At 40.0% G+C, this 26,456-nt stretch overlaps 1 protein-coding gene across 15 annotated transcripts in view; it reads right to left on the bottom strand.

The window, feature by feature from the left end:
- Positions 1–26,456, bottom strand: part of rap1gap2a (RAP1 GTPase activating protein 2a) — a 113,291-nt gene that overhangs the window by 33,551 nt on the left and 53,284 nt on the right. For all 15 annotated transcript variants that reach the window (XM_083547915.1, XM_083547945.1, XM_083547916.1 and 12 more), the window contains one exon: positions 4,854–4,938. In XM_083547915.1, the coding sequence (XP_083404041.1) occupies positions 4,854–4,938 (85 nt within the window). The remainder of the gene's footprint in view (positions 1–4,853; positions 4,939–26,456) is intronic.

Raw genomic sequence — 26,456 nt, 5'->3', positions numbered from 1 at the left:
TAAAAACTATTAGAATAGACACTGCATTAGTTTAGATACTGTATTAGACTAGACACTGTGTTAGACACCACATTAGATTAGACACATTATTAGGCTAGACACAGCATTAGATTAAACAATGTATTTCACAGTGTTTTGTATTACACACTGCATTGGATTAAACTCTGTATTAGATTAGACAAAGCATTTGATTAGATACTGTTACACATTGCTTCAGAGTAGACACATTATTAGACCAGACACTGCATTAAATTAGATATATAAGACAATGTATTACAAAATTGCATTAGATTAGACACTAATGCATTAGGCAATGTATTCAGTTAGACATGTGTTAGCCACTGCATTAGATTAGACACATTTTTTATCTCGACACTGCTTTTTATTGGACACTATTAAACATTTTATGAGACTAGACAGTGCATTAGATCAGATACTGTATTCGATTAAACATTATATCGGATTAGATACTATTAGAAAAGACACTGCATTAAACTAGACACTGCATTAGATATTACACTACATTAGACACTGCATTAGACAAGACACTGTATTAGACATTATATTAGATTAGATCATATAAATCAATGATGATGTCATTTTCAGCCATATATAAAGTAATAAAGTCGGTGTGGAGCTGAGTGGAGCAGAATAGAGCAGAGTGGAGCAGAGTGGAGCAGAATAGAGCAGAGTGGAGCAGAATGGAGCAGAGTGGAGCAGAGTGGAGAAGAGTGGAGCAGAGTGGAGCAGAATGGAGCAGAGTGGAGCAGAGTGGAGCAGAGAGGAGCAGAATAGAGCAGAGTGGAGCAGAATGGAGTAGAGTGGAGCAGAGTGGAGCAGAGTGGAGCAGAATAGAGCAGAGTGGAGCAGAATAGAGCAGAGTGGAGCAGAGTGGAGCAGAATAGAGCAGAGTGGAGCAGAATGGAGTAGAGTGGAGCAGAGTGGAGCAGAGTGGAGCAGAATAGAGCAGAGTGGAGCAGAATGGAGCAGAGTGGAGCAGAGTGGAGTAGAGTGGAGCAGAGTGGAGCAGAGTGGAGCAGAGTGGAGCAGAATGGAGCTGTGAGGTATGCTGCAGTAAACATTAGATGATTTCTCAGAAAACCTTCTCCTCAGAAATGTTTTTTTTTCCTTCCTCAGAAAGCAGCTGTTTTTACAGAAACCCAACACACCTACATGATCTACTGGTTTTTTTTTTAAAAGGTTTGTGGACACCTGAGCATAAGATTCATGTGCTTTTTAAACAATCCATTCCACATTTTGTCCCCGTTTGCTCTTATGAAAAGCTCCACTCTTTAAGAAGGTGTTCCACTACATTGTGTGGAGATTTGTGTGAGATATCATTCAGACACAAAGGTGTTTTGTGTTTCCAACTTTGTCGAGAAGAGTCACATGTGGTAAAATCTTTTTTAAATAAATAAAGGTGTCCCAATACTTCTGGCCGCCCAGGGTCTGAATTTGCCTGCATTAGCAGCACCCTGTCAAGACGAAGGAAACGGATGTGCGAGTATTTATGAACATATGAGTAGATTTTCACACATTAATTGTGCGATTGTGACTTTTTCGTACCGCAGTGTGAAGCGTACTGAAGTTCGTACTTCGCTCACAGGAAGTTCTGCTTTGAAGTGGCAATGGCTTCATTAACGGGTTTCGTTTTCATCATGTGACTTCGTAATCATTTCGATTGATGATCGAGGATTTATTTATAAGTCGCCTAAAAAAAACAGCTCGATTTCTCTGGAGATAACAGGATCATGACTTCAGGGGTCAACTTAATTACTGTCTACGCTGTACTGTGATGAATCACACATTCTCTCTCTCTCTCTCTCTCTCTCTCTCTCTCTCTCTCTCTCTCTCTCTCTCTCTCTCTCTCATTCATTTACCACCTCTGTCTCTCTTTTTCTCTTAGTCTCTGATTCTGTCCTTGACCATCATTATCTGTTTCTGAACTCCATAACACATAATAAATAAAGCATATGAAGTGTAATGGATAGTGTATAGGGCAGGGGGGCGCAGGGGGGCAGGGGGGCAGGGTGGGCCTGTAAGGACGTGTGCACTTTTGGGGGAAGCAACTCATTGAAATAAATGTTTGCTTGCTCCAGAATAGCAACAGTAATTTTTTTTTATAGTTTTATTTATTTATTTATTTATTTATTCATTCATTCATTTATTTATTCATTTATTTAATTTGTTTGCAATAGTCAAAATCCAAACACCAGTTTTCTTTATGTATTCAACTATTGTTATTATTAATTATTTATTTATTAATTATTATTGTAATTACTATTGTTATTATTATATGTTACTATATATTTTTTAAATATTATTTTATAACAGTAAATAAAATGACAACTTATTACAATTCATTATTATTCAATTACTCAATTATTTTATTAAAGTATTTAATTATTGTTAATATTATCATTAATATTATTATTTTTATTAATATTGCAGCTATATTTGATTGTATATTATATAATTTTTTACATACATACATATTATTATGCATTCACTATTATGTAATTAATCATCATCATTATTATTATTGTCATTATTATATGCCGCTTTATTTAATTATATATTTATTATTGGTATTATTAAGGTTTTTTTTTTATCGCCACGTTTCAGTAACACGCGATCTACGCGTTTCAGTAACACGCGATCTACGCGTTTCAGTAACACGCGCTCTACGCGTTTCAGTAACACGCGCTCTACGCGTTTCAGTAACACGCGCTCTACGCGTTTCAGTAACACGCGCTCTACGCGTTTCAGTAACACGCGCTCTACGCGTTTCAGTAACACGCGCTCTACGCGTTTCTGTAACACGCGCTGTACGCGTTTCTGTAACACGCTCTACGCGTTTCTGTAACACGCGCTCCACGAGTTTCAGTAACACGCGCTCTACGCGTTTCAGTAACACGCGCTCCACGCGTTTCTGTAACACGCGCTCCACGCGTTTCAGTAACACGCGCTCCACGCGTTTCAGTAACACGCGCTCCACGCGTTTCAGTAACACGCGCTCGACGCGTTTCTGTAACACGCGCTGTACGCGTTTCTGTAACAAGCGCTCCACGAGTTTCAGTAACACGCGCTCCACGCGTTTCAGTAACACGCGCTCTACGCGTTTCAGTAACACGCGCTCTACGCGTTTCTGTAACACGCGCTGTACGCGTTTCTGTAACACGCGCTCCACGAGTTTCTGTAACACGCGCTCCACGAGTTTCAGTAACACGCGCTCTACGCGTTTCTGTAACACGCGCTGTACGCGTTTCTGTAACACGCGCTCTACGCGTTTCTGTAACACGCGCTGTACGCGTTTCTGTAACACGCGCTCCACGCGTTTCAGTAACACGCGCTCCACGCGTTTCAGTAACACGCGCTCCACGCGTTTCAGTAACACGCGCTCTACGCGTTTCAGTAACACGCGCTCCACGCGTTTCAGTAACACGCGCTCCACGCGTTTCAGTAACACGCGCTGTACGCGTTTCTGTAACACGCGCTCCACGCGTTTCAGTAACACGCGCTCCACGCGTTTCAGTAACACGCGCTCCACGCGTTTCAGTAACACGCGCTCTACGCGTTTCAGTAACACGCGCTCTACGCGTTTCAGTAACACGCGCTCTACGCGTTTCTGTAACACGCGCTCCACGAGTTTCAGTAACACGCGCTCCACGCGTTTCAGTAACACGCGCTCTACGCGTTTCAGTAACACGCGCTCTACGCGTTTCTGTAACACGCGCTGTACGCGTTTCAGTAACACGCGCTCTACGCGTTTCTGTAACACGCGCTGTACGCGTTTCTGTAACACGCGCTGTACGCGTTTCTGTAACACGCGCTCCACGAGTTTCAGTAACACGCGCTCCACGCGTTTCAGTAACACGCGCTCCACGCGTTTCAGTAACACGCGCTCTACGCGTTTCTGTAACACGCGCTCCACGCGTTTCAGTAACACGCGCTCCACGCGTTTCAGTAACACGCGCTCTACGCGTTTCTGTAACACGCGCTGTACGCGTTTCTGTAACACGCGCTCCACGCGTTTCAGTAACACGCGCTCCACGCGTTTCTGTAACACGCGCTCCACGCGTTTCAGTAACACGCGCTCCACGCGTTTCTGTAACACGCGCTCCACGCGTTTCAGTAACACGCGCTCCACGCGTTTCAGTAACACGCGCTCCACGCGTTTCAGTAACACGCGCTCCACGCGTTTCAGTAACACGTGCTCCACGCGTTTCAGTAACACGCGTTCCACGCGTTTCAGTAACACGCGCTCCACGCGTTTCAGTAACACGCGCTCCACGCGTTTCAGTAACACGCGTTCCACGCGTTTCAGTAACACGCGCTCCACGCGTTTCAGTAACACGCGCTCCACGCGTTTCAGTAACACGCGCTCCACGCGTTTCAGTAACACGCGCTCCACGCGTTTCAGTAACACGCGTTCCACGCGTTTCAGTAACACGCGCTCCACGCGTTTCAGTAACACGCGCTCCACGCGTTTCAGTAACACGCGCTCCACGCGTTTCAGTAACACGCGCTCCACGCGTTTCAGTAACACACGTTATACGCGTTTCAGTGATACACGTTTCAGTAATACACGTTATAGCAACATCTTACATGTGTCGGTAATAGTCACATTTAAATAATGTATATAATTAAATAATGGAGTGTCTTTGCATGGAATTACATTAAATAGTGCACAGGTGAGCTTCAGGGCTGAGAGCGAGAGAGAGAGAGAGAGAGAGAGAGAGAGAGAGAGAGAGAGAGAGAGAGAGAGAGAGAGAAGACAGACAGACAGACAGACAGACAGACAGACAGACAGACAGACAGACAGACAGACGAGCTGATGTTACTGCACTCACCTTCATGGTGGGTGGTGCAGTGCGTGGGGGTGATGGTGGACATTCTCCCAGAGGACTATTTGAGATGGTCAGCAGCTCTTGTTTCCTGCAACACAAACAAACGTTGGCACTTTTAGATGCCACTCAGACATTATTGAGCAGTTAAACACACACACACACACACACACACACACACACACACACACACACACACACACACACACACACACACACAGGATTTACAATGCCCTTCTGTGATGATTTTGATGAGCAGAATATTGAGGTCCTGCAGAAGGGTGAGGTGAAAACGCAGCAGTTTGTATCTTTTGTTACGCTGATAAAGTTATAATCACTACATAAACGAAGTTCTATAGCCAAAGCTTTTGGGACTCCTGACTTTTCCAGCCATTCGTAGGTCTTCTCCACAAAGTTACCACAAACTGTTACCACAAAGTGGTATAGAACATCTTTGTATGCTGGAGCATGAAACTTTCCCTTCACTTGAACTAGGAGACCCAAAACCTGTTCCAGCATGACAATGATGACGATAACTTTGTGCTTTCTGAACATCCCGTTCCACATTCAGTCTCTATTTACTGTTATAATATAAAAGCTCCACTCTTCTGGGAAGATGTTCTACTAGAGTTTGTGGACATTTTGTGTAAGATTCATGCAGTCACATGGATGTTAGTAAAGTCAGGTACTGACTCTGAACATGTAGCGTGTCGTCCTGTACAATTGGGTGCCTCTGAGTATGTGGTAACAGTTTGGGATAGAAAAGTCAAATGTCCCAATACTTTTGGCCACAATAAATATTACAGATGACTTTAGTTTATTTATTTATTTATTTATTTGGAACCCCATTAGCTTCCACGAGTGGTCGCTAATCTTCCTGGGGTCCATTTTACAAAATCACACCACACTTTTTACAATATGTGTATAAAAAAATAAATACAATTCAATTTGAGTCATTACACTTAATTTTCATTACAAATCATACATTTTTTCACCATCTTTTTAAAATAATATCTGTTACTTATTTGTCTTATACACATTGACAGTTGATTCCAAGCTACCGAGGATCTAAACAGTACAGTTCTCCTCATACAATTTGACTGTGCAAAAGGAACAACTAAATCACCAGAGCTGACCTGCCGAGTAACATGTTGGTGGCAATACCCACTGTACACCAATTTATCCACAAAATCTGGGATTATTTTTATAGATGGCATTATGCATATAGCACAGAAGACTTATCTTTACCTTATCCTGTACCTTCAGCCATACTAATATAGTGTGCATCTCATTCACACTGGTCCTGTACGAACAGCCAAGAGCTACCCTGGCAGCTCTATTCTGTGCAAGGTGAAGTTTTTTCAAGTGCTCCTGTGTAGCACTGGACCAAATAACTGAGCAGTACTCCAGGTGTGACAAGACCAGAGACTGGACAACTGTTCTCATGACTGAGGGTGGACAAAACGGCACACACTTCCTAGACAAAGCAATGCCTCTGCCCATCCTAGAAACAATATGATTTATCTGATCAGTCCATGAGAGCTGATTATCCAGCTTGACACCCAAGAGTTTAATTTTAGTAACCTGCTCAACCAAAATTGTTTCAATAGTCAAATTTAGGTTACAAGGTTTATTTAACAAATGTTTAGTACCAAAAACGATACATTAGGTTTTAAAAATATTTAAAACTAATTTGTTCAAATTAACCCAGTTGATAATCAAATTTAATTGGTTTTGAAGGTTCAGACTTAAATTAGTGATTGAAGGAGATGCACAAAATAAACTTGCATCATCTGCATACAGTACAACTTCTGCATTTCTAACAACATGGGGCAAATCATTCACAAAAATTGAAAATAAAAGTGGACCCAAACAGCTGCCCTGTGGAATACCGCATGATATACATTTACTGTCAGAAAAACTACCATTAAAAAATACTTGCTGAGTTCTGCCATTAAGATAACTCCTTATCAGTGAAACAGACAGTTGTGAGAACCCATAATACTTGAGCTTTGACAACAGAATATCATGGTCAATGACATCAAATGCAGCTGTAAAATCTAAAAGTACTGCACCAACAAGTCTTTTATCCTCCATATATGTAAGCCACTGCTCAACCATATGCACTAATGCAGTGTTAGTTGAATGGCCCGGTCTATAGGCATGCTGTGAACTAGTAAGCAATTCATTTAATGTAAAGTACTCTAACATTTGACATCAAGATGATCAGTACCAGGCGTTTTCTCATCAGATAAAGAGAGAAGCAACTTCTTAACATTGTCCTCACTAAAAGTATAAAATGACAAGGAGCAAGTTTTCCCTCTCATAATAAATCTAACATTGTCACAAGGAGATTCAATATCTAGCATTGTCATACAAGATCTTAATTGTTCTATTTTGCATATAAAAAAATTATTCAAATGATTGGCAATATCATATGGTTTAATAATGTCACCATCACTAGTCTCCATATACATATTCAAATTATTTGGCTTTTTACACATCAATTCCTGTAATACTTTCCACAATTGTTTGCCATCATTCATAGTATTGGAGATTTTTTTGTCCATAATATGCTTTCTTTTTTATGTTATTTAATTTTGTAGATTTGTTTCTCAACTTGCGATAATGTGCTCTGTCTACATCACATTTTGATTTAAAGGCCAGATCTTTGACATTGTCCCTTTGCCTCATGAGGGACATTAGCTCTTCATCTAACCATGGAGCGCTGTTGATTTTTATAGATCTTTTCCGGAGAGGTGCATGTTTATCAACTATTTTACTAAAAGTGTCCATCAAAATGTTAAGAGAAGCATTTACATCCTCCTCCTGAAGAACTGCCGACCAATTTGAATTATTGATCTCATCAACAAACAGGCTGGGATTAAAGTTTTTATACGATCTACGATACGTGATCCTTCCACCAGGTTTAGGAATTTTCATCATTATTGAAATTGCTATCAGGTTCCCCTGGTGGTCTAGTGGTTAAGATGCAGCGCTCTCACCGCTGCGACCTGGGTTCAATTCCCGGTCAGGGAACCATCCCCAGCCACTCTCAGTGCCGCTCCCAAGCCTGGATAAATTGGGGAGGGTTGCGTTAGGAAGGGCATCCAGCGTAAAACATGTGCCAAATCAAACGTGTGGAGGATCCGCTGTGGCGCCCCCTAATGGGAGAAGCCGAAAAAAAGTTTTTATTGAAATTGCTATCAGGTTATGATCACTGCATCCTACCCCCACAGAAACTGCTCGTGAATATAAATCAGGAACATTAGTAAAAATATGATCTATACATGTTGATTTAGACGTATTATCCATAGCAATTCTTGTGGGTTGTGTCACCACCTGTTTGAGATTGCATACATTAGCCATTGTGATCAACTTTTTATGTAATGAGCACTTTTTTGAAAACCAATCAATATTAAAATCACCAAGCAGAAAGATATCCTAATTTTGATCTGAAACCATGTCCATATTTTCACATATTTTTTGTAAGTACTCTACATTTGAGTTTGGAGGTCTATAACAGCAACCAACCAGAACTGGCTTATTGAATGGAAGATTAATCTGTAACCATATTATTTCAATATCTCTGCACATTAAATCTGATTTAATTGTAGCAACAATATTCTCCTTTATATAAAACGCAACTCCCCCACCAATTTGATTTCTATCTCTTCTATATAATTTGTACAAATCAATAGTTAGCTGTGAGTTCTCAAAACTGTCATCTAGATGTGTTTCAGATAAGGCTAAAACATGAATATTTTCTGTTGAACAGATTCTTGTAATTTCATGAATCTAGTTTCGAGGACTACATAAGTTTAAATGAGCTAAAAGTAAACCTTTCTTTGACAAATTTACAAATAAAGATGACATGTTCACAAAAGAAAAAAACCCTCAATGAGACACAATTTAAGTTGGATAGTAAACATTATTTTTTTGCAGGCCAAATAATGAGTTTATCATACCTTAGACTGGCTCTTTCACCTTTTTGTCTGGCTGCTATCAGTTTAGGCAGCAATTCCCTTCTCCTTTGCTGCACCACATCTGAAAAGTCTTCGTTGATGTAAATATTTGTGCCCTTTAATTTCTTCGCAGAAAAAAGGATGCGCTGGCGATCTTTAAATCTCAGAAACTTAATTTTCCTCTGCTTTCTTCCTTCCTGGAACTGGCCCATCCGATATGCTCGCTCAATCTCAATTTTTGTACCATCGAGACCCAAATTCTCAGCTAGCACTTGTTCAATCTTGATTTCTAGACCACTTGAAGTTTCTCCTTTTTCCTCTGCAATCCCATCAATTAGAAGATTGGATCTGCTGGACTGATTATCAATGTAGTCCAACTTATTAAATAAATCGTCCATCTCCTGCTTTGACTTTGTAATGCTGCTTTCAAATGATTAGATTTTTTACATCAATGTCTATATATCCTTTTTTCATATCTTCCATGATGCCTTGAGTGAATTGTAGGCTTGTTTTCAACTCCTGGACATCTCTGATAACACCATCCAACCTTTTTGTGTTTCCATCCATGATTATTTGAATAAAACTCTTGAAGTTTTCTTGTTGCTGTTGTAACATGTCCTTGTAGAATTCTTTCTGCTGATCCAGTAACTGAGTCAGTGTACTCATGGTCACAACAGCATCATCATCAGGCATTGCTTTAGATTTAGGAGGCATGATTGCTCACTCTTACCACGATGTACCAAGTTGCATGTTAATGTGAGGATATCTCTTCAGGCCTAACAAGGCCAGAAGCCTCCAAAGCGCAGTACAAAATGTTGCAGATTACAAAGTTCTTTACAACTCGATGTTCTCAAAATCCACTGTATATGATCAAAGTGCATATATTGAGCAAATCTCAAACTTGATGTAATGGTCCTTAATGCGATTAAATAGATTTTTAGTAGATTGTAAGCAGCCAAAAACTCAGAGAAAAGGCATGGCAGCCAAGAATCTACAAACTGAGTGGAGGATATTGAGGATATTAATTTTAATTATAGATAATATTTGTATTTTCTTTCATTTTTCATTATATACCTAATTAGTTCATTAATGTATCCATGATTTGGTGAGAAATCTGCAGTAGTGTGTGTGTGTGTGTGTGTCGGGTTTTACAGAGTTAATCTGCTGGAATTTTATTTGCTAAGAAAAAAAAAAAGTGTGTCCATTGACTCTGTCCCCTTAAAAGGCAGAAGATTAAAAATAAACACAAATTAATACATTTATTAAAAGAAAATTAAATAAATATTACATACTGCACATATACCCTACACACAGGGTGGGGGTGGTCAGACAGACAGATACCCAGAGAGAGAGTGAGATAGAAAGAGAGAGAGAGCGCGAGAGAGCGAGAGCGATAGAGAGAAATAGAATGATAGACAGAAAGAGGGAGATAGAGACCAGTGATGGACAGTAATGAAGTAAATGTAATTCATTCCTGTATTTAGGGAGTTTTTTCATGCATCTGTACTTTACTGAATTGTTTCCATTTGACTTTTACTTTACTGCATTTCAAAGTCAAATACTTTTTACTCGACTACATTTAATGTAATCAGTCGTTTCTTTTTATTTATGAGGATAAAAAGCGTAACTGGTGAAACACACAGCGAGTCACCAATCAGGATCGAGCGCACGCTCTGTTTTACACGTGTTCTGATCGGCGCTCGGTGCATCTACTGATCACCGACATACAGTTCAGCATCAGTTCAACATCAAGCAGAACATTTAGAGAGGAACAAATGATGAAGAAACTCCAGACTCGAACTCACCACCACACACGTGACCTCATTTACACGTTTTATTGGGGTTCATGATCACTGTAATAGAAATCAATCAGTGTTTGAGTCATTAATATCATTCTATTAATAGATCAGTGTGCTGAGAGTCACATTCGAGTCTTTACACATCAACTGAGGTGATTAAGTGAAGAATCTTGTGATAAAAATGATCATAGGAACATTAGAGTTATAATAAATCACTACTTTTGAAGGCAAATAATTCAGTATTTTTACTCAAAGTTTAAAAGACTTTTATTTTTGTCATATTTTAGCGAGTGTCTGTACAACATAGTCCGTGTTCTTCGTCCACCACTGATAGAAACGGACTGGCAGAAAGAGGCAGAGGAATGAGGAACAGAAAGAGGCAGAGAGAGTGGACGAGGTATTTTAGTCACTTCCAGGAACCTGATCACCACACGAGGATTTGTTCTTCTCTACAGACGAGTATAAGAGCTGGTCTGAGCCAAAGTTCAAAATTCGACTCCCTCACGCTCCCATTATTAGTAAACTGAGACCTGATGCCTGACGTTATACGCCATTAAACTCTCGCACGCTCGAGAGAGACGCAAAAACCTGACTGATATCAAAACCTGATTCGCACCCGAGCCAGGGGAAATTCTCGGTTTACACTCTGGTATGATGCCAAATATATCATGTATGCACATGAGAGAGAGAGAGAGAGAGAGAGAGAGAGAGAGAGACTGCAGAGGCTCCAGAATCAGTAAACTAAAACGAGAATAACACGAGAGCGTTGGTGATATTACCATAAATCCCAGACATTCTAAAACTATTGTGATTCATTGAATTAAAGATGTGCAGGCACGATCGAGAGACCTGGAGACCACGGACCTTCGCCTGACGCTGACCCGCATACGACGAGACTCAATGGTTCCTACTTCTCATGTGGAGAGACATGAATTAAGAGTGAGACTTCACATTCTTCACCGGTTATATCTCTTTCTCTTATATATGGCTTGAATCCTAAAAAAAAATCAGTTTATTTGAAAAAAAAAAAAAAAGGAGGCTTCCAGGATACATCTCCCAGAACCGATACAACCTCATTTGCACTATATGGACATAAGGCTTGTGGCTTTTTGAACGTCCTGTTCCACAATTAGTCCTCATTTCCTCTTTCAATAAGCTCCACTCTTCTGGGAAAATGTTCTACTGGATTTTGTGGAGATGAAAGTGTTAGTAAAGTCAGGTACTCGTGTAGGGGAGGTGAGGAGGCCAGGGGTGCAGTCAGAATTAAAACATTCATCATTAACACTTAACATTTTCTTATCCAGAGCAACTTAAATTTAACAGCTTGGCAGCGGTGGGATTTGAACTCACAACCTTCTGATCACAAACAATGAGCTCCCAACTCCATCAACCCCCTATTCAACAACCCGACTCATCGTATCCAAGAGGGTTGAGATCAGAGCTCTAGGAGCAGGAGATCTTCCACAATCAGTCCCTCTTTGCTCCCACCCTCCACTCTTCTGGGAAGATGTTCCACTAGATTTTGTGTGGAACCCATTCAGTCATCCTTTAAAAATGTGTACCTCCATGTTTTGGATGAAGAACCACATACAGCTGGGAAAAGTCGTGTGTATGCACAAATACTACTGGCCACATGGTGTATTACAGATGATCTAAGTTTAATAGCTGGACAGCTACTGTGCTGATCCTGTCTAATAAAGAGTTAGATTGGATATCAGAAAAAAAGGATCAGATCCTGTTACAAATAAATAAAAACTGGATTAGGGTTTAGATATAATGAAGAAAAAAAGTGCAATGTTTTTTTTTTTATATATATATATAAAAATTTTGTATTTATTTTTTTAGGATTCATTTGACTCCAGGTTCATGTTTGTACTTTCATTAGTAATTAATTAGGAATTGTTTCATTGATTGATTAATTGATATATTTAATTATGGCTTAAGTTTGTACTTTAATTTGTTGCAGTCGATTTAGTAGTTAGCGTAAGTAATGAATTAGACAATGATCTAATTGATTATTTAGATATTTGGTTAATTAAATGGTTGCTGAAATATGTTATGGTTGATTTTGAAATGGAAGCTGAACTGGGTGTGTAATGCGATTGTTTAGCTCCAGTTTTCTGCTCACAATTTGGACCGGAACCTCATATGTCTGGGAAAGTCGGGTATATAATTACTATTAGCCTGAGGTTGTCTGTAATTGTGTTTCTTTCAAAGGACCTGCTGGTATAAATGACACGCATTTAAATGACCGATATGAGCCTGGATCACCTCAACGGAGACGAAGGTCAGTGGAGTTTATGGACAGTCTTCGTACAGATTTCAGTTGCTCGAATGCGTCGGAAAAAAATCAAACAATATGCAGAATTCTTCTGCACGGCGACCTGGTTATACACCGAAATCCGAGAGTTTTAAGTACGACAACAGGCGTGTGCGTGGATGCTGCAGTGCGACTGTCCTTGTGTCTGCTTCCGAGGCAATTAGGCGGAGTCTGCGTCACGGTCTCACTTGGAGAGACGGGAAGGGACAAAAGGACGCAGCGTGAAAGAAAAACAGAGCGGGAGACGTTCAGACTGAAAAGAGAGAGAGAGAGACAGTCAGAGGAGAAAGAGAAGAAAAGATGAAGAGGGAAGAAAAGAAAGAGGGAGACAGAGGGTTTGAGGATCAAGCGGAAGGCCAGACACACACACACACACACACACACACACACACACACACACACACACACACACACACACACAGGCTTATTGCTGGATGAAATTGTATTACTGGCAACTGGACCAAATAATCCACTGCAGATTAATGTCATAATAAATTTCTTTACAAGATCAGAGCTAAAGAAGAGAAAATAATAAAATATACATCTTTCAAATACATACTCGGTGTGTACAAAAGTATTTACCCGCCAGCTCCATGCTTTCTATAAGTTGGAGTGGAAGATCTCCTGCTATAGAGCTCCAGCCAACCCTATTTATTATGATTAATGTGGAGATTAGTTCATTATTTTATTCTGCACTGTACAGACAAATGGGAATTACTTCCCCCTATTAAAAGAGCATTATTACTCTCATAATGACGTTTCTTTTCATATTCATTGCTATTAAAAACAAAACATTTACTTACTCATGCATATGCATGTGGTTTTTGGATGAATAACAAATAATTAGGCTACGTTAATAACGAGCGGTCGGATGGTACGTGCCGATTACCGAATAATCAACCAAGACTGGATAATAAAACAAACACTCCATGTAAAATAGTACTGAATGTTAATTTTAGGGATCAGAAATCAGCCAGTAAGCAATGACTAATAACTGCTTTTGTTAATGACTAGTTATAGATGCGTATGCTATTACAAACTATGGGTTATTCCCTTATTTTACTCTTATAACCCCTTTACAAATGTTTCGGTCATAACGATGACCTTATTACTAGAAATAAAAAGGTACTAATAGCATGAATAGGGCGAATACACACTTATTTTCAAGTTTCCAGTACAAAGTGTAAATGTTTAGCTTATGAAATGAATCTAAAACCTGTTCCCTGTTCTATGTACACACTTTAACTTCGAATTAAAATGTATTTTTATTTTTTAAATTAAATAAGTTTATTTTAGAAATCAGAACATGTTACCTGTTCTAAAGTAAAGTGTAACCAATAAATAAATAATAATTAAAAATAAATAAATAAATAAGTCCTGAATTATGAACATGTGCTAATGGAAAAATTAAGAATATATTCATTAATAAATCTAAATATAAAATGTATAAATATATAATCATATAATTAATAATTGATAAACAATAAATATAATTTAGGCTCTCCGTGCAGCACGCAATCTCGCGTGTAAGCGGCACGTGATGTCAGTGATTCGCCTCTAGAGGCCGCTCTTGTAAAGACAGCCGACCGGAAGCCTGAAAATCTAGCGGTATGGATTTTTGCAGAGAGCCAATAGTTCCAGCAATTAACTCTCTGTGCCTCGACCATTAATAACTAAGGAACATTTTTATTTGAAAGCCAAACTTTATTATCAAAAATTAGATTTTCAAAATGCGTCTCTGGTATTGTTTAGAGAGCCGTTACAAACGTGGGTGCGGTCGGTATTCAGTCTGTGGGCTGTAGTTTGGGGGCTCCCCTGGTTTATAGGTTGTTTGGCATGAGTGGTATAATACAACAGTAAATGTAACAATAAATGGCTAAAAAGTATAATAAAATAAAAAAGAAATCATGTACTGGGATGTTCTTTGAGCCATCTGAGATGCTCCTCACTACAACATTGTAGCTCAGGGGTAGTTCAGGGGTTGAGAACTTCTGATAGGAAGGTTACGAGTTTAAATCCCGGCACCACGAAGCTGCCACTGGTAGACGCTTGAGCATGGCCCTTAACCCACTAGGGTCTGAGGTCTTGTCCTTGGGTCTTTCTTCTGCTCTGCAGCTCCTGAATGGAGTTGAGAATTCACTCGTCATTTCGACCCGTTCCCTGCATCTGATCTCAGACTCAACAAGCTGTTGTGTATCTGATTCTTTAATTAGACATGATTCACTCCCATCCCCGTTCGCCAAACAATTAGGGTTGCCTAATGTTCCGGCTCTGTGTCTCTGTATCTACTGTATTGATTACATCTTGGAGAGACAGAGGCATTGAAACAGACATTTGCAGACGCCATGTAAGACATTTCTCCATGCAAGAGAGAGTGTCTGGGGGTTGAAAAATGGGGAAAACGCAACAGGAAAAGTTATTACGGAGGTAAAAGCAGTGATTTGCTAATTAAACTTTAATTACGATGTGAGTTCAGATGTGCAAAGTGTCTGCTCTGAAATTCTGTTAATGAACTCCAGCGTCTCCAGATGCATCAATTAAAGCTCTCGACTAATGGACTAACATCTTAATGGACTTAATTCATTCTTTAATGGACGCAACAGTGCACCGGCAAGAGCCCACGGGGCAAACATGTCTGTCCAGGGGCCGGCTGGTGTCTATGATTTTTGCTCTGTCATTCTGCAACAAGGCTTATATATGAATCTCTGAAACACTGGTTCATCCATCATCTGTGCTGCAGAAAATTTCTGTTACTGGATTACTGTCAGTGTCAATGCACTAAATACACTATACGGATAAAAGTATTGGGACAGCTGATTTTTCCAGCCATATGTGGTTCTCTTCTCACTGTCCCCATCAAACCTGAAGGCACACACTTGTATCGGACGTCTTTGGATGCTGAAGCAGGAAATTGTCCCTTCACTTGAACTAGAAGAACCAAACAATGACGATGCTCCTGTGCACCAAGCTCCATGAAGATCTGCTTTACATGAGTAGGAGTGGAAGTCTTAAGTTTCTTCTCCAAACCTTTAATACCTCCTCAGAACTGTTTCTTCTACCACATGAGATACAAAGAACTGTTTATGCTAGTTACGCTAGTTCTGCCAGTATTTACTTTTCACAGCAACCTGTTTCTGGTTGTTGGTTTTTCTATTTAATTAGCTTCATAATATGATGGCAATTTATGCTCAACGTATGGAACTGCCTTCTGGTGGTAAAATCAAGGCAGTAGGGCTTTTGAACAATTCTAAACAAACACAAAGTGGAAAAAATTATTGGAACACACTGTTCTAGCCATAAGTATATCCTCAAGTAGAGGTTAACCGATTTATCGGTTTTGCCAATAAATTGGCACTGATTGTTGATTGCTGGAAGTTTTTCCGGGTTGCATTTTACAGTGCGAGAGCAGCCTCTAGAGGTAAATTACTGACACCACATGCAGTTTATTTAAGATGTTTTCAAATAATATTCATTTTGGGTGTCACTGTTTTTATTTATTTGGAGTGTTACTTTTAAAATCAGTTTGAATGCATGTCATTTATTTTCCTCAATATTCATTAATATGTTTAATTAATATAATATATTCATATTTATTTCATTTAGCACAATTTCATGATTAAGTACTGTTTTTGTTTGTGACAAAGTTCAGTACTATTTTACCTGTAGTTATATATTTGTTTTTAATCCAGTATCCATTTGAAAAACTATTGGTCAACTTATCGGTTATCAGTAATTACAATCCAAACCCACTATCTGCATCGATTTAAGTCGACCTCTATCCTGAAAGCACACAATTAGATGCGATAGCATGAAATTTTCCCCTCACTTCAATTAGAAGACACAAAACTGTTCCAGCATGACAATACCCCTGTGCACAAAGCAAACGAATATCTGCTTTCCATTGGTTGGGGTGGAAGATCAGCTGCTATAGTGCTCCAACCCTATTGAACATGATGAATGTGAATGCTGACTGCACCCCCAGACCTCCACACCTTCTCACCTACATGATTTTACTAACACCCTTGTGGATGAATGAATCTCACACAAATCTCCAGCAAATAGACAGCAAATAGAGACTCAATGTGAAATTGGATATTCAGGAAGCCCATACCAAATCATATGACCAGGTGTTCACAAACTTTTCTCCAAGTAGTGTACCACAATAAACCGAAAATCCACACATAGTCCCTCAGACTCATTAGTATTTCTGCAGTGAGGCAGAATGTTTTTGTCCAGATAGAAATGAGTAAAAAGAGATGACACAGCACCAGATGGTAAATTAAAAACAAACAGTCAGTGCCTTTTTAATAAGTGATTGGTTCGTTGGTTCTTGGTAGCCATAGGGGGGGGGTCACAGGGGGCATTAGCATGGAAGCCCTGTGTAACATCTAGCTATTTATAGAGGGAGATTTGGTGCCAGGCCGGTCTCCATTGCAAACAGTCTTAATGGGCCATTAGTATATGGTGCTTTTAATGTCTCTGAGGTAAAACCAGCTCAAGGCTTTTTTCTTTAACATGCAGTTTTGTTAATATGATGTTATTATGGGATTTGTTTGGGGAAATATACAAATCATTGCCAAATTTCCAAGAAAGACATATCATTAAACAAGCCCAATCCAGAAAACAAAACAAAAACAGATGAGGGTCATAACCAGGAAGTTAGACGCAACACAAAACTCAGAACGTGAAGCTTCGGTACAACACAATGAGACTGTGTAATAATTAACTCATTAAATGCTTAAAAAAACCTGACACAATCTCAGGTAACACACACTCAAAGCTAATGCAAGTATTGCGACACCTGACTTTTCCAGCCATTTGTGGTTCTTCTCCACAAAGTTGGAGGCATACAATTTAAAAAAAAAATTAATTTGGATGATTTAAATTTTCCCTTCACCTGAACTTGGAGACCCAGAAGCTGTTCCAGCAGAACAATGCCTCTGTGCACAAGATATTCTTTACATGAGTTGGAGTGAAAGATCTCCTGCTCATGAAGTGGAAAGCTGAACGCCACAATCGTCTTTACCTCACCTATAACAGTTCCTGACCTGACTGGCTGAATAAATCTCTCAAATATTCACAAGCACACTCCAAAATTAAGTCAGTCAGGTTAAATCAGGTTTATTTCCATAGCAATTTTTTACAACAGACATTGTCTGAAAGCAGCTTTACAGAATTTAACAGTTAAGGTGAACGATGTGTATTTATCCCTGATAAGTAGCCATGGTGACTGCGGCAAGGAAAAACTCTCTTAGATGTTATGAGGAAGAAACCTTAAGAGGCACCAGAATCAATTGAGTGATAAAGAGTGTAATTATAGTATTTAAACAATACAGAACACTGAAGAGGGAGAACTAGCATGAGCATCAGAGTGTATGATTATGAGTAATGACCTTTCTACAGTCTTATACAGTCATTTGAGATTATGAAACCAGGAACTACTGAGCAGCTCATAAAATAGCTCAACACCAGTTTCTCCATGCCAGAGCCCTTAAACACTCAAAGAGGTCCAATGTCCAAACTCTACATAGGGTGGGATCCAATTGGCACTGGTACATCTCTAGATGGTTTGGGATGTTTGCGGGGTCGTCATCTACTTATTTAAAGGTCCACAATCTTCATGAGGTGGGACATGACTGGAGCTGGCGTAACCTCAGGATGCCAAAATCTAAAACATCTTTCAAGAAAAATGGTGGTTCTTATCAGAGCAAATAGAGATTACATGTATAATTTTATGCTCAAGTGTCTATAAACATTTGTCCATATAATGTATGTAAAGTATAATCCATTGCTTGGCATGTAGGTCAGTGCTCCCAGTGACTGTGCATGCAGCCTTGTGCTGCCATCTACAAAACTAGTCTAGGAACGTTTTGATACCACCTTGTACTACATGGTATTAAGAGATGGTGTGGAAGGCCAAAAACTAAATTATTTGTTATTTTATTTTACAAATCTCAAATTCTGTTGCTTTAAATCACACACAGATTAATTAGTGCCATACGATTACATTTATTTCCATTAGAAAGATAATCTGCATCTGTTCTGCATCTTTTTTTCTAATTTTTTCTAACGTTTTTTCCCCCCCCTCCAACCTGTTTATTTAAAATAAATAAATAAATAAATAAATAAATAAATAAAAAATCCCTGTATTCTGTTAACCTGCACTCTTTTCTTTACTTCTCTAACACACTCTTCATTACTTTGCACTGTTGACCCCAGGTACCTAACTCCTCCACCTTCTCCACCTCTTCTCTATCTGCAACCCCACCCCTCCACCGCCCTCCCTCTCATTCACACACATGTACTCTGTCTTACTCCTACTGACTTTCATTCCCCTTCTCTCCAGCGTGTACCTCCACGTCTCCAGGCTCTTCTCCACCTGCTCCCTACTCTCCCCACAAATCACAATATCATCCGCAAACATCATAGTCCACAGAGACTCCTGTCCGAACTTGTCCTTCAACCTGTCCATCACCACGGCAAACAGGAAAGGGCTCAGAGCCGATCCTTGATGCAGTTCCACCTCGACGTTCACCAAGTCTGTCATTCAGACTACGGGATTAAAATCTAATTTCTCATTTAGATAATGAATTTATTTAAAATGACTTTATAGTCTGCTTCGCATTTACACGTTCAACCCTTTTAAGATTTTATATCTTTTTAATAGCATTTTAAATGGCATTGAGATGTGAGAATAACACATACAATATATATTCCACTTCTGGCATAATTTATTAATTCATTATGCTCACATTAGAGATAATAGTTTTTTCCATATTTCAAGTCTAATGGCTTTTATTGTCATTCCAGGCACATACAGTACACAATGAAAATAAACAACGGGACCAATGTGCTCCATTAAACATCACAAATTAACACAATAACACAAAACTAACTAGAACATAACATTTATGGCAATTATTAGATTTTTTTTTTTTTCAGAGTGACTTACATTTATCTCATTTTTACAACTGAACAGTTAAGTGCTAAGGGCCATGCTTAGGGGCCCAACATTATCAGCCTGGCAGACCTGGGATTTGAACTTACAACCTTCTGCTCAGCAGTCTGACATCCTAACCACTGAGCAATCAACATTTAGTGCAGCAACAAGTGAGTCCAAATGTGATATTTTGTTTAATGGAGAACAGGAGAGATGATGTGATTAGACTCCTCACCCCCACAGTCACACATGGAGGTGAAAGCTTAATGGTTTGGGGTTGTTTTGGAGCAGTGAAGGTCAACTACAACACAATGCAGTTCCGTCCGGACTACAGTTCACCGTACAACAAGACGATGAGCCGAAGCATACGCCCGAGGTCTGTAAGCAAACAGTCGTCTGGAGTGTTTATATATCATGGAATGTCCTGCTCAGTCACTGCACTTAAATCCTGCTGAACTGCTCTGAGTGAACTGGATCACAAGAAATCTCTTTGGAAACCTTTGGCGAGTTAAATAGAAACAAAAGGAACATGCATGTGTCTCTAAAAAAAACCTTTGAAAAACCCCTGGTGATCCAAATCTTTGCACGGACCCTGTATGTATATATAGGAAAAGGTGATCAATAGAATGCTGTTAAAACATTTTCCTCTCTGCTGAGTAAAAAAGAACAATCACCGCTGGCAGAAGCCACTCAATAAGGGTGAACAAGGTCACGTGTCTAAAGAGCTAAAAATGGTAGGGTTTTTTTGTTGTGTTGTTACTGCGTTTGAGTTTACCATTGTTAAAGTCATTGAGAGCATAAAGGGAGCACGGGGGGACAATGCGTTATGCTGTGCATCACACCGGCACGATCTCACTGCATGCACTCTGTCGCAAGACCAGCTGCACTCTGAGGACGTTTTTACGGTGCACTTTGCAGTGATTTGAGCGAATGATAAGGACTGATAGGGCAATAGGAGGCATTTGATTGTGGTAATGTGAAAGAGATACGTGTGTGAAGCCAAACACACACACACACGACAGAGGGGAAATCAATGTTTACAATATAAAGTATATACACAGTGTGTGTCTTCGTTTTAGTAAGCATAGGTGCAGGGTGCAAAGGAAGATCATCAGGAGGTCATTTGTTCAGTCAAATCTTTTCATGCCAAAAAAACACTATATATTCTTCTGAGCATATGTTTCATTGGATTTTGTGGAGATTTGTGTGAGATCATCCATTCATGCACAAAGGGTGTTCGCAAAGTCAGGTAGGTGAGAAAGTGAGGCCTGGGGTATAGGGTTGGAGCTCTATAGCAGTACACCTTCCACACCAACCCATGTAAAGCAGATCTTCATGGAGCTGTCTGGAACAGGTTTGAGTCTCCTAGTTGAGTCTCAGGACTACAGTTGAGTCTCATGGACATGTGGTGCCACCCAAATGAGAATGAGGCTTCCTCTCTTGAGTCTGGTTCCGCTCAAGGTTTCTTCTTTATGCATCTCAGAGTTTTTCCTTCGCCACAGGCTCATTCATTATCGACAAACTTACATTTATAAAGAACAAACGTATAATGCGGTAAGAACGAATGAATATGTGTAACACTGCTTTGAGACAGTGTCCATTGTTAAAAGTGCAATTTCATGCTACTACATCCAAAGGTACTCTATACTAGCTGGAAAAGGCAGATGTCCTAATACTTTTGTCCATAGTTTATCTTTAGAATGGTCTAAAACTCAGATTGTCTCAATTTTACCACCAGAAGGCAGTTAAAACACATTTAGCATTAAATCAGGAGCCAAATTAATTAAAACAGAAAAGAGAAAGAAAGAAAAAAAAGAACTAGCATAACTAGCATAAACATTTCTCTGCTTTACATATGCAATCTGAAACAATTCTGAGGAGGTATTAAAGGATCAGAGGAGAAATAAAATGATAATTTGTTTATAACTGGCTAAGACACAGTTGTTAACACACAATATGGGTGAGGTATTTGCTGAGGTGAATTAGTTACCTCAGATCATCTGGGAGTCTTTTGGTACAGTGGATATATTTAAGCCACATACTTGTTTATTATGCCAATTTTATCGAGATATACATTTCTTTATTTTGAAATCCTCTTGAAAGCCAGACCTGTGAAGAAGCTGAGACGTGTGCACCTGCTCTGTGGATTAAACAGCTAATCAATGACTCAATTAATAAAGCTGTTCAACAGTCAGAGCCCACCGAAAAAGCAAGTCTGGGTACTATGGCAACCACTCCTCAGTGTGTGATGGGGATGCTGGTGTGTGTGTGTGTTTTTGTGTAAATTACCAGTCTTGTGTTTTCACCTCACCAAACACACACAGTGCGTATCATCACTGTTAACACCTATGGTGTCGAAGTATCAAACTGGACCGACCCTGAAAACCTACTCGCATCAAATCACTCGAAGTGAAAAATTGTGATAAACACGTGATTATAGAAATCATGGATTTTAGAGTATCACAGATGGGGTGTGCTCAGAAGGTTGTGAGTTCAAATCCCAGCACCACTAAGCTGTCACTGCTGGGCCCCAAGGCCCTTAACCCTCAGTTGTATGCATGAATGAGATCATTAGAAGTCGCCCTGAATGATTGTGTCTGCCGTAAATATAAATGTACAAGGGGTATTAAAGGGGGTAATAAATCCCGATGCCAGTATAGACTCACACATGGAGGTGGAAGATTAATAGTTTGGGGTTGTTTTGAAGCAGGGAAGGTTCCAGAAAGTGAAAGTGAACTAACATGGCTATAAATCCATACTTCAACACCATGTAATTCCGTCTGGCTCACTGGAACCGACTTCACCGTACAACAAGACGATGAGCCGAAGCTCACGTCTGAGTTCCGAAAGTGTTATTTTTTACAGAGCAAACAGTCGTCTGGAGTGATATCTATCATGGAACCACCTGCACAGTCACTGCCCAGAAACTCTAGTGAAGAGTTTTACAAGAGGCACGGTGTTACAGCTGAATGTTTGGAGAAACGAAGAAGTTGTGTGTAAAGCGGCTCTTCATGCTAAGGGAGGACTTTAGACTACATGTAGGACTACAATACTACACGATTAAAGACGATGTGCTGTATTTTGTAATATTGAACAGCAACAGGCATATCGGATCATAAAGTGAGTACAATAATTATAACAAAACGCACATGGCCTGCCTTACGACTTTTCGGTCCAGTGAGCACGTTGTTTGCACGCAGACCGTAAGTGGGGATGAAGCGCAGCCCGGAGGATTCAGTGTACAGCAAATTAAAAAGAAAAAAAAAACAAACACAAGGGTGTGGTGGGGTGTGGTGGTGTGTGGTGGGGTGGGGTGGGAGGGCAGTTGGGAGAAAAAGTGCTCTCTAAAAATAGCTCCAGAAAGCTACATTCTGTCGCTCTGTAAATAGGTGGCTCGGTCAGCGTGGCAGTTCTCAAGACAAAAGCAGCTCATCCGGTGGCTCGGACTAAATCCACGAGCCAATGTCATGAAGAGTTCAATAGATAAATGCAGGTTCAGGACAGAGAACCGGTTGCATCAGAATGATGAACAATAATGCACGGAGTACGCTTGTCTGCTTTATACTGCTGAATACACACCTTTCACTTGAACTAGGAGACCCAAACCTGCTCCTGCGCACAAAGCGCAGCTCCATGACGATTTGCTTTACATGGGATATAGTGGAAGATCTTCTGCTATACAATTTCAACCCTATTAAACATGAAGAATGTGAAACGCTGACTGCAACCCAGGTCTCCTCACCTTCATCACTACCTGCATTTACTAACACCCTTGTGGGTGAATAAATCTGCAAACAAAATCCAGTGGAACACTGAGCTTATTATAATAGCAAATAGAGACTTAATGTGGATGTTGAAATCGATCGAGTGTTGGGTGTTAATAAAAACCCCAGGCCTCCTCACCTTCTCACCTACATCAGTATCTGACTTTACTAAACACCCTTGTGGCTGAAGGAAAACTCTCGCTTTTGACCGTAATAAAGGAGTGATGGAGAACTCGGTGTGAATAATGGATGCAGGTCAGTGTTTCATTCTCCTGCAAATCAGACCTTCACAAGGACAGTGTTTTACACACACACACACACACACACACACACACACACACACACACACACACACACACACACACACACACACACACTATGCTTTCGCTTTAAAATAGCAAAGAACTTCCTGGTTTTTTTTTTAACATCCCATTTCACACCAAATCCTAATTTTCTCGTATTATAGCCTCCACTCTTCTGGCAAGATGTTTCACTAGATTTTGTAGTTATTCAGACCAGGAAAAAAAAAAAATGCATTCTTGTCATGTTATCCTTTTCACTGAAGATCCGGACAGAAACTCCCTCCCGAATCTTCACCCAGAAAACTTGCATCAGCATGAAAGTTAACGATGTGATGCATCGATTTAAAAATGTGTGCATCGGATTTAAGAACGCAGATCGTTTCTTTTTTTAGCATATTTGCATCTGTAAACAACGATTTATTTATATACATTTATTATTAAATGTGCAATACTTTGATTGCATAGACCAATAATTTGTGACCAATATCATGTCCTGAGTCTCACATAAAATACAGATTAACATGGCAGAGGTAGAGCTGCATCTTCCTGGAGACAGAACAGGAAAAGAACATCTGGTTTTATTAAATTTTGTGTTATTTAACTGCCTTCCTTTACATTGTTATTTTTCTCTCCCCATCCTATTCCCTCATGCCGGACAGTCGTAATAAGCATTTCACTGCATATCGTACTCTGTATGTATGTGTATGTGACAAATAAAATTTGATAATAGGGGTGAAATGTATCGTGTTGCATCAGTAGCTGCTTCATGTGTATCTGTAATGTATCCCATTCACACACACACACACACTAACATACATTTTTAACAGCGCTTCAATCAGAGCAAAATATTCTGACCTTCTGACTAGTCAAAATCGAGAATTCGGCATGGTACAGTCCGGCATGTTTTTTATCTCTAGGTACGTTTGGTAATTAAACACCTCTTTACACTTCACCGTCCTCCGGGTCGAGTCTGGATAATCGTAACCCTGTCACTTCTCCTAGCCTCCCACGCATCTGCTCTGGATAACCCACACTGGTGTTTTCCCAGGTCATAAACCTGCCATAGGCCAAACGTTCACAAATGCACATGACACGTTTATGGAGGTGCATAACTCATCTGACGGATTCTGATGAGCCCTCAGTGACAGGAGATTAGACTGATTTGTGTACAGACAGACAGAAGGTTCAACTAAAAGAAAAAATGTTATGTCATGACAGGAAAAGAACGATCAGAGCAGAAGGTGTGGATGTCTTGTGATTCAGTGCAAAAAAGCAAAAGCAGCAGCTTAATGAGAGGAGCAAATGATGAAATGGGAGAAAAGGGGAAAAAAGTAGGAACCCTGTTAACGCTTGATTACCCGCTCGGATTTTTTTGGATTGAATGGAGATAACTGGAAAGAAAAAGCAGCGCAAGCTGAAGTCGGAGAGGTGACCCAGGAGAAGGTCACGAGCCGTGGTCAGCAATCAGTCTCGTTCCAGAGAGTGTCCAGATGCCGGAATAAATCACGATCACACACCCTCCATTACGTTCATCATCTTTACGGCGGCAATCATTATCTGCCTCGCTGTTGTTCAACCGTGTTTAAACTGTTAGCAATTACAGGACAATCAAGCTTCAATCAGAGACGAACAGCAGCTCCGGCGTTCTCCCCGAGAAATCCTATTTGTCTATCAAAAGCAACAGGCCAGCTGTTTTCTCTCCCAGTCACAGCTGATCCCTCGCACGGCGCAAAGAAAAGTGGCATTTACGCTCAAACACGGCCACATGAAGAGCAGGAGAGTCTGACAGAGCGAATAAAATATACGTCCTGAAACACTGGATGGACAAAAGTATTGGGACACCTGACTGACCTTAGTGATGGAGCATGAAATTTTCCCTTGACCTAAACTAGGAGCTCCATGTAAAGTAGATCTTCATGGAGCTGGCTTTGTGCACAGGAGCACTGTCATGCTAGAACAGGCTCAGGTCTCCTGGTTCAAGCAAAGAGAAAATCTCATGCTACGGCATCCAATACTGTTGTGTGCTTCCAACTTTGTGGGAGAACCACATGGATAGAAAGGTCACGTGTCCCAATACCTTTGACCATATTGTGTATCTATAATGCGGTTCCTGTAGAGCATGCCCAGGATTAAACCCCCCACTGAAAATGTTATATCATAAAGAACGCGTTCGGTTATCAAACGTACTCATGCAAATAAGTCTGGTGGAAAACAAGCCACGCTGTGTTACCTGTTTAAATACAGACTAATGATTAGACACAAAGAGGAATGAAAGCCAAACAGAGTCACTCAGGCTTGTTGGGAATCGCCAGTAAAAGAGGTAAGTAGTGGACGGATCAAAAGGTCAAATCCTTTGCGAGATGCTTAAGGAAACCGCTAGTCGCCTTTACTGAAAAAGGGACTTCCTCTCAAGAGTTCCTCTCGTTCTTATTTTTTAATTTTCAGCTATCCATTTATTTGATGCACACCTGTCGCTTGGAAAGAACGCTGTACGTCTCACTTTTTTATCTGTCTATAAA

The sequence above is a fragment of the Silurus aristotelis genome (assembly GCF_946808225.1).
Source record: "Silurus aristotelis genome assembly, chromosome: 8".
In the NCBI taxonomy this organism is placed as follows: Eukaryota; Metazoa; Chordata; class Actinopteri; order Siluriformes; family Siluridae; genus Silurus; species Silurus aristotelis.
Note: the sequence above shows the minus strand (reverse complement) of the source record. Positions and strands in the feature narration are given on the sequence as shown.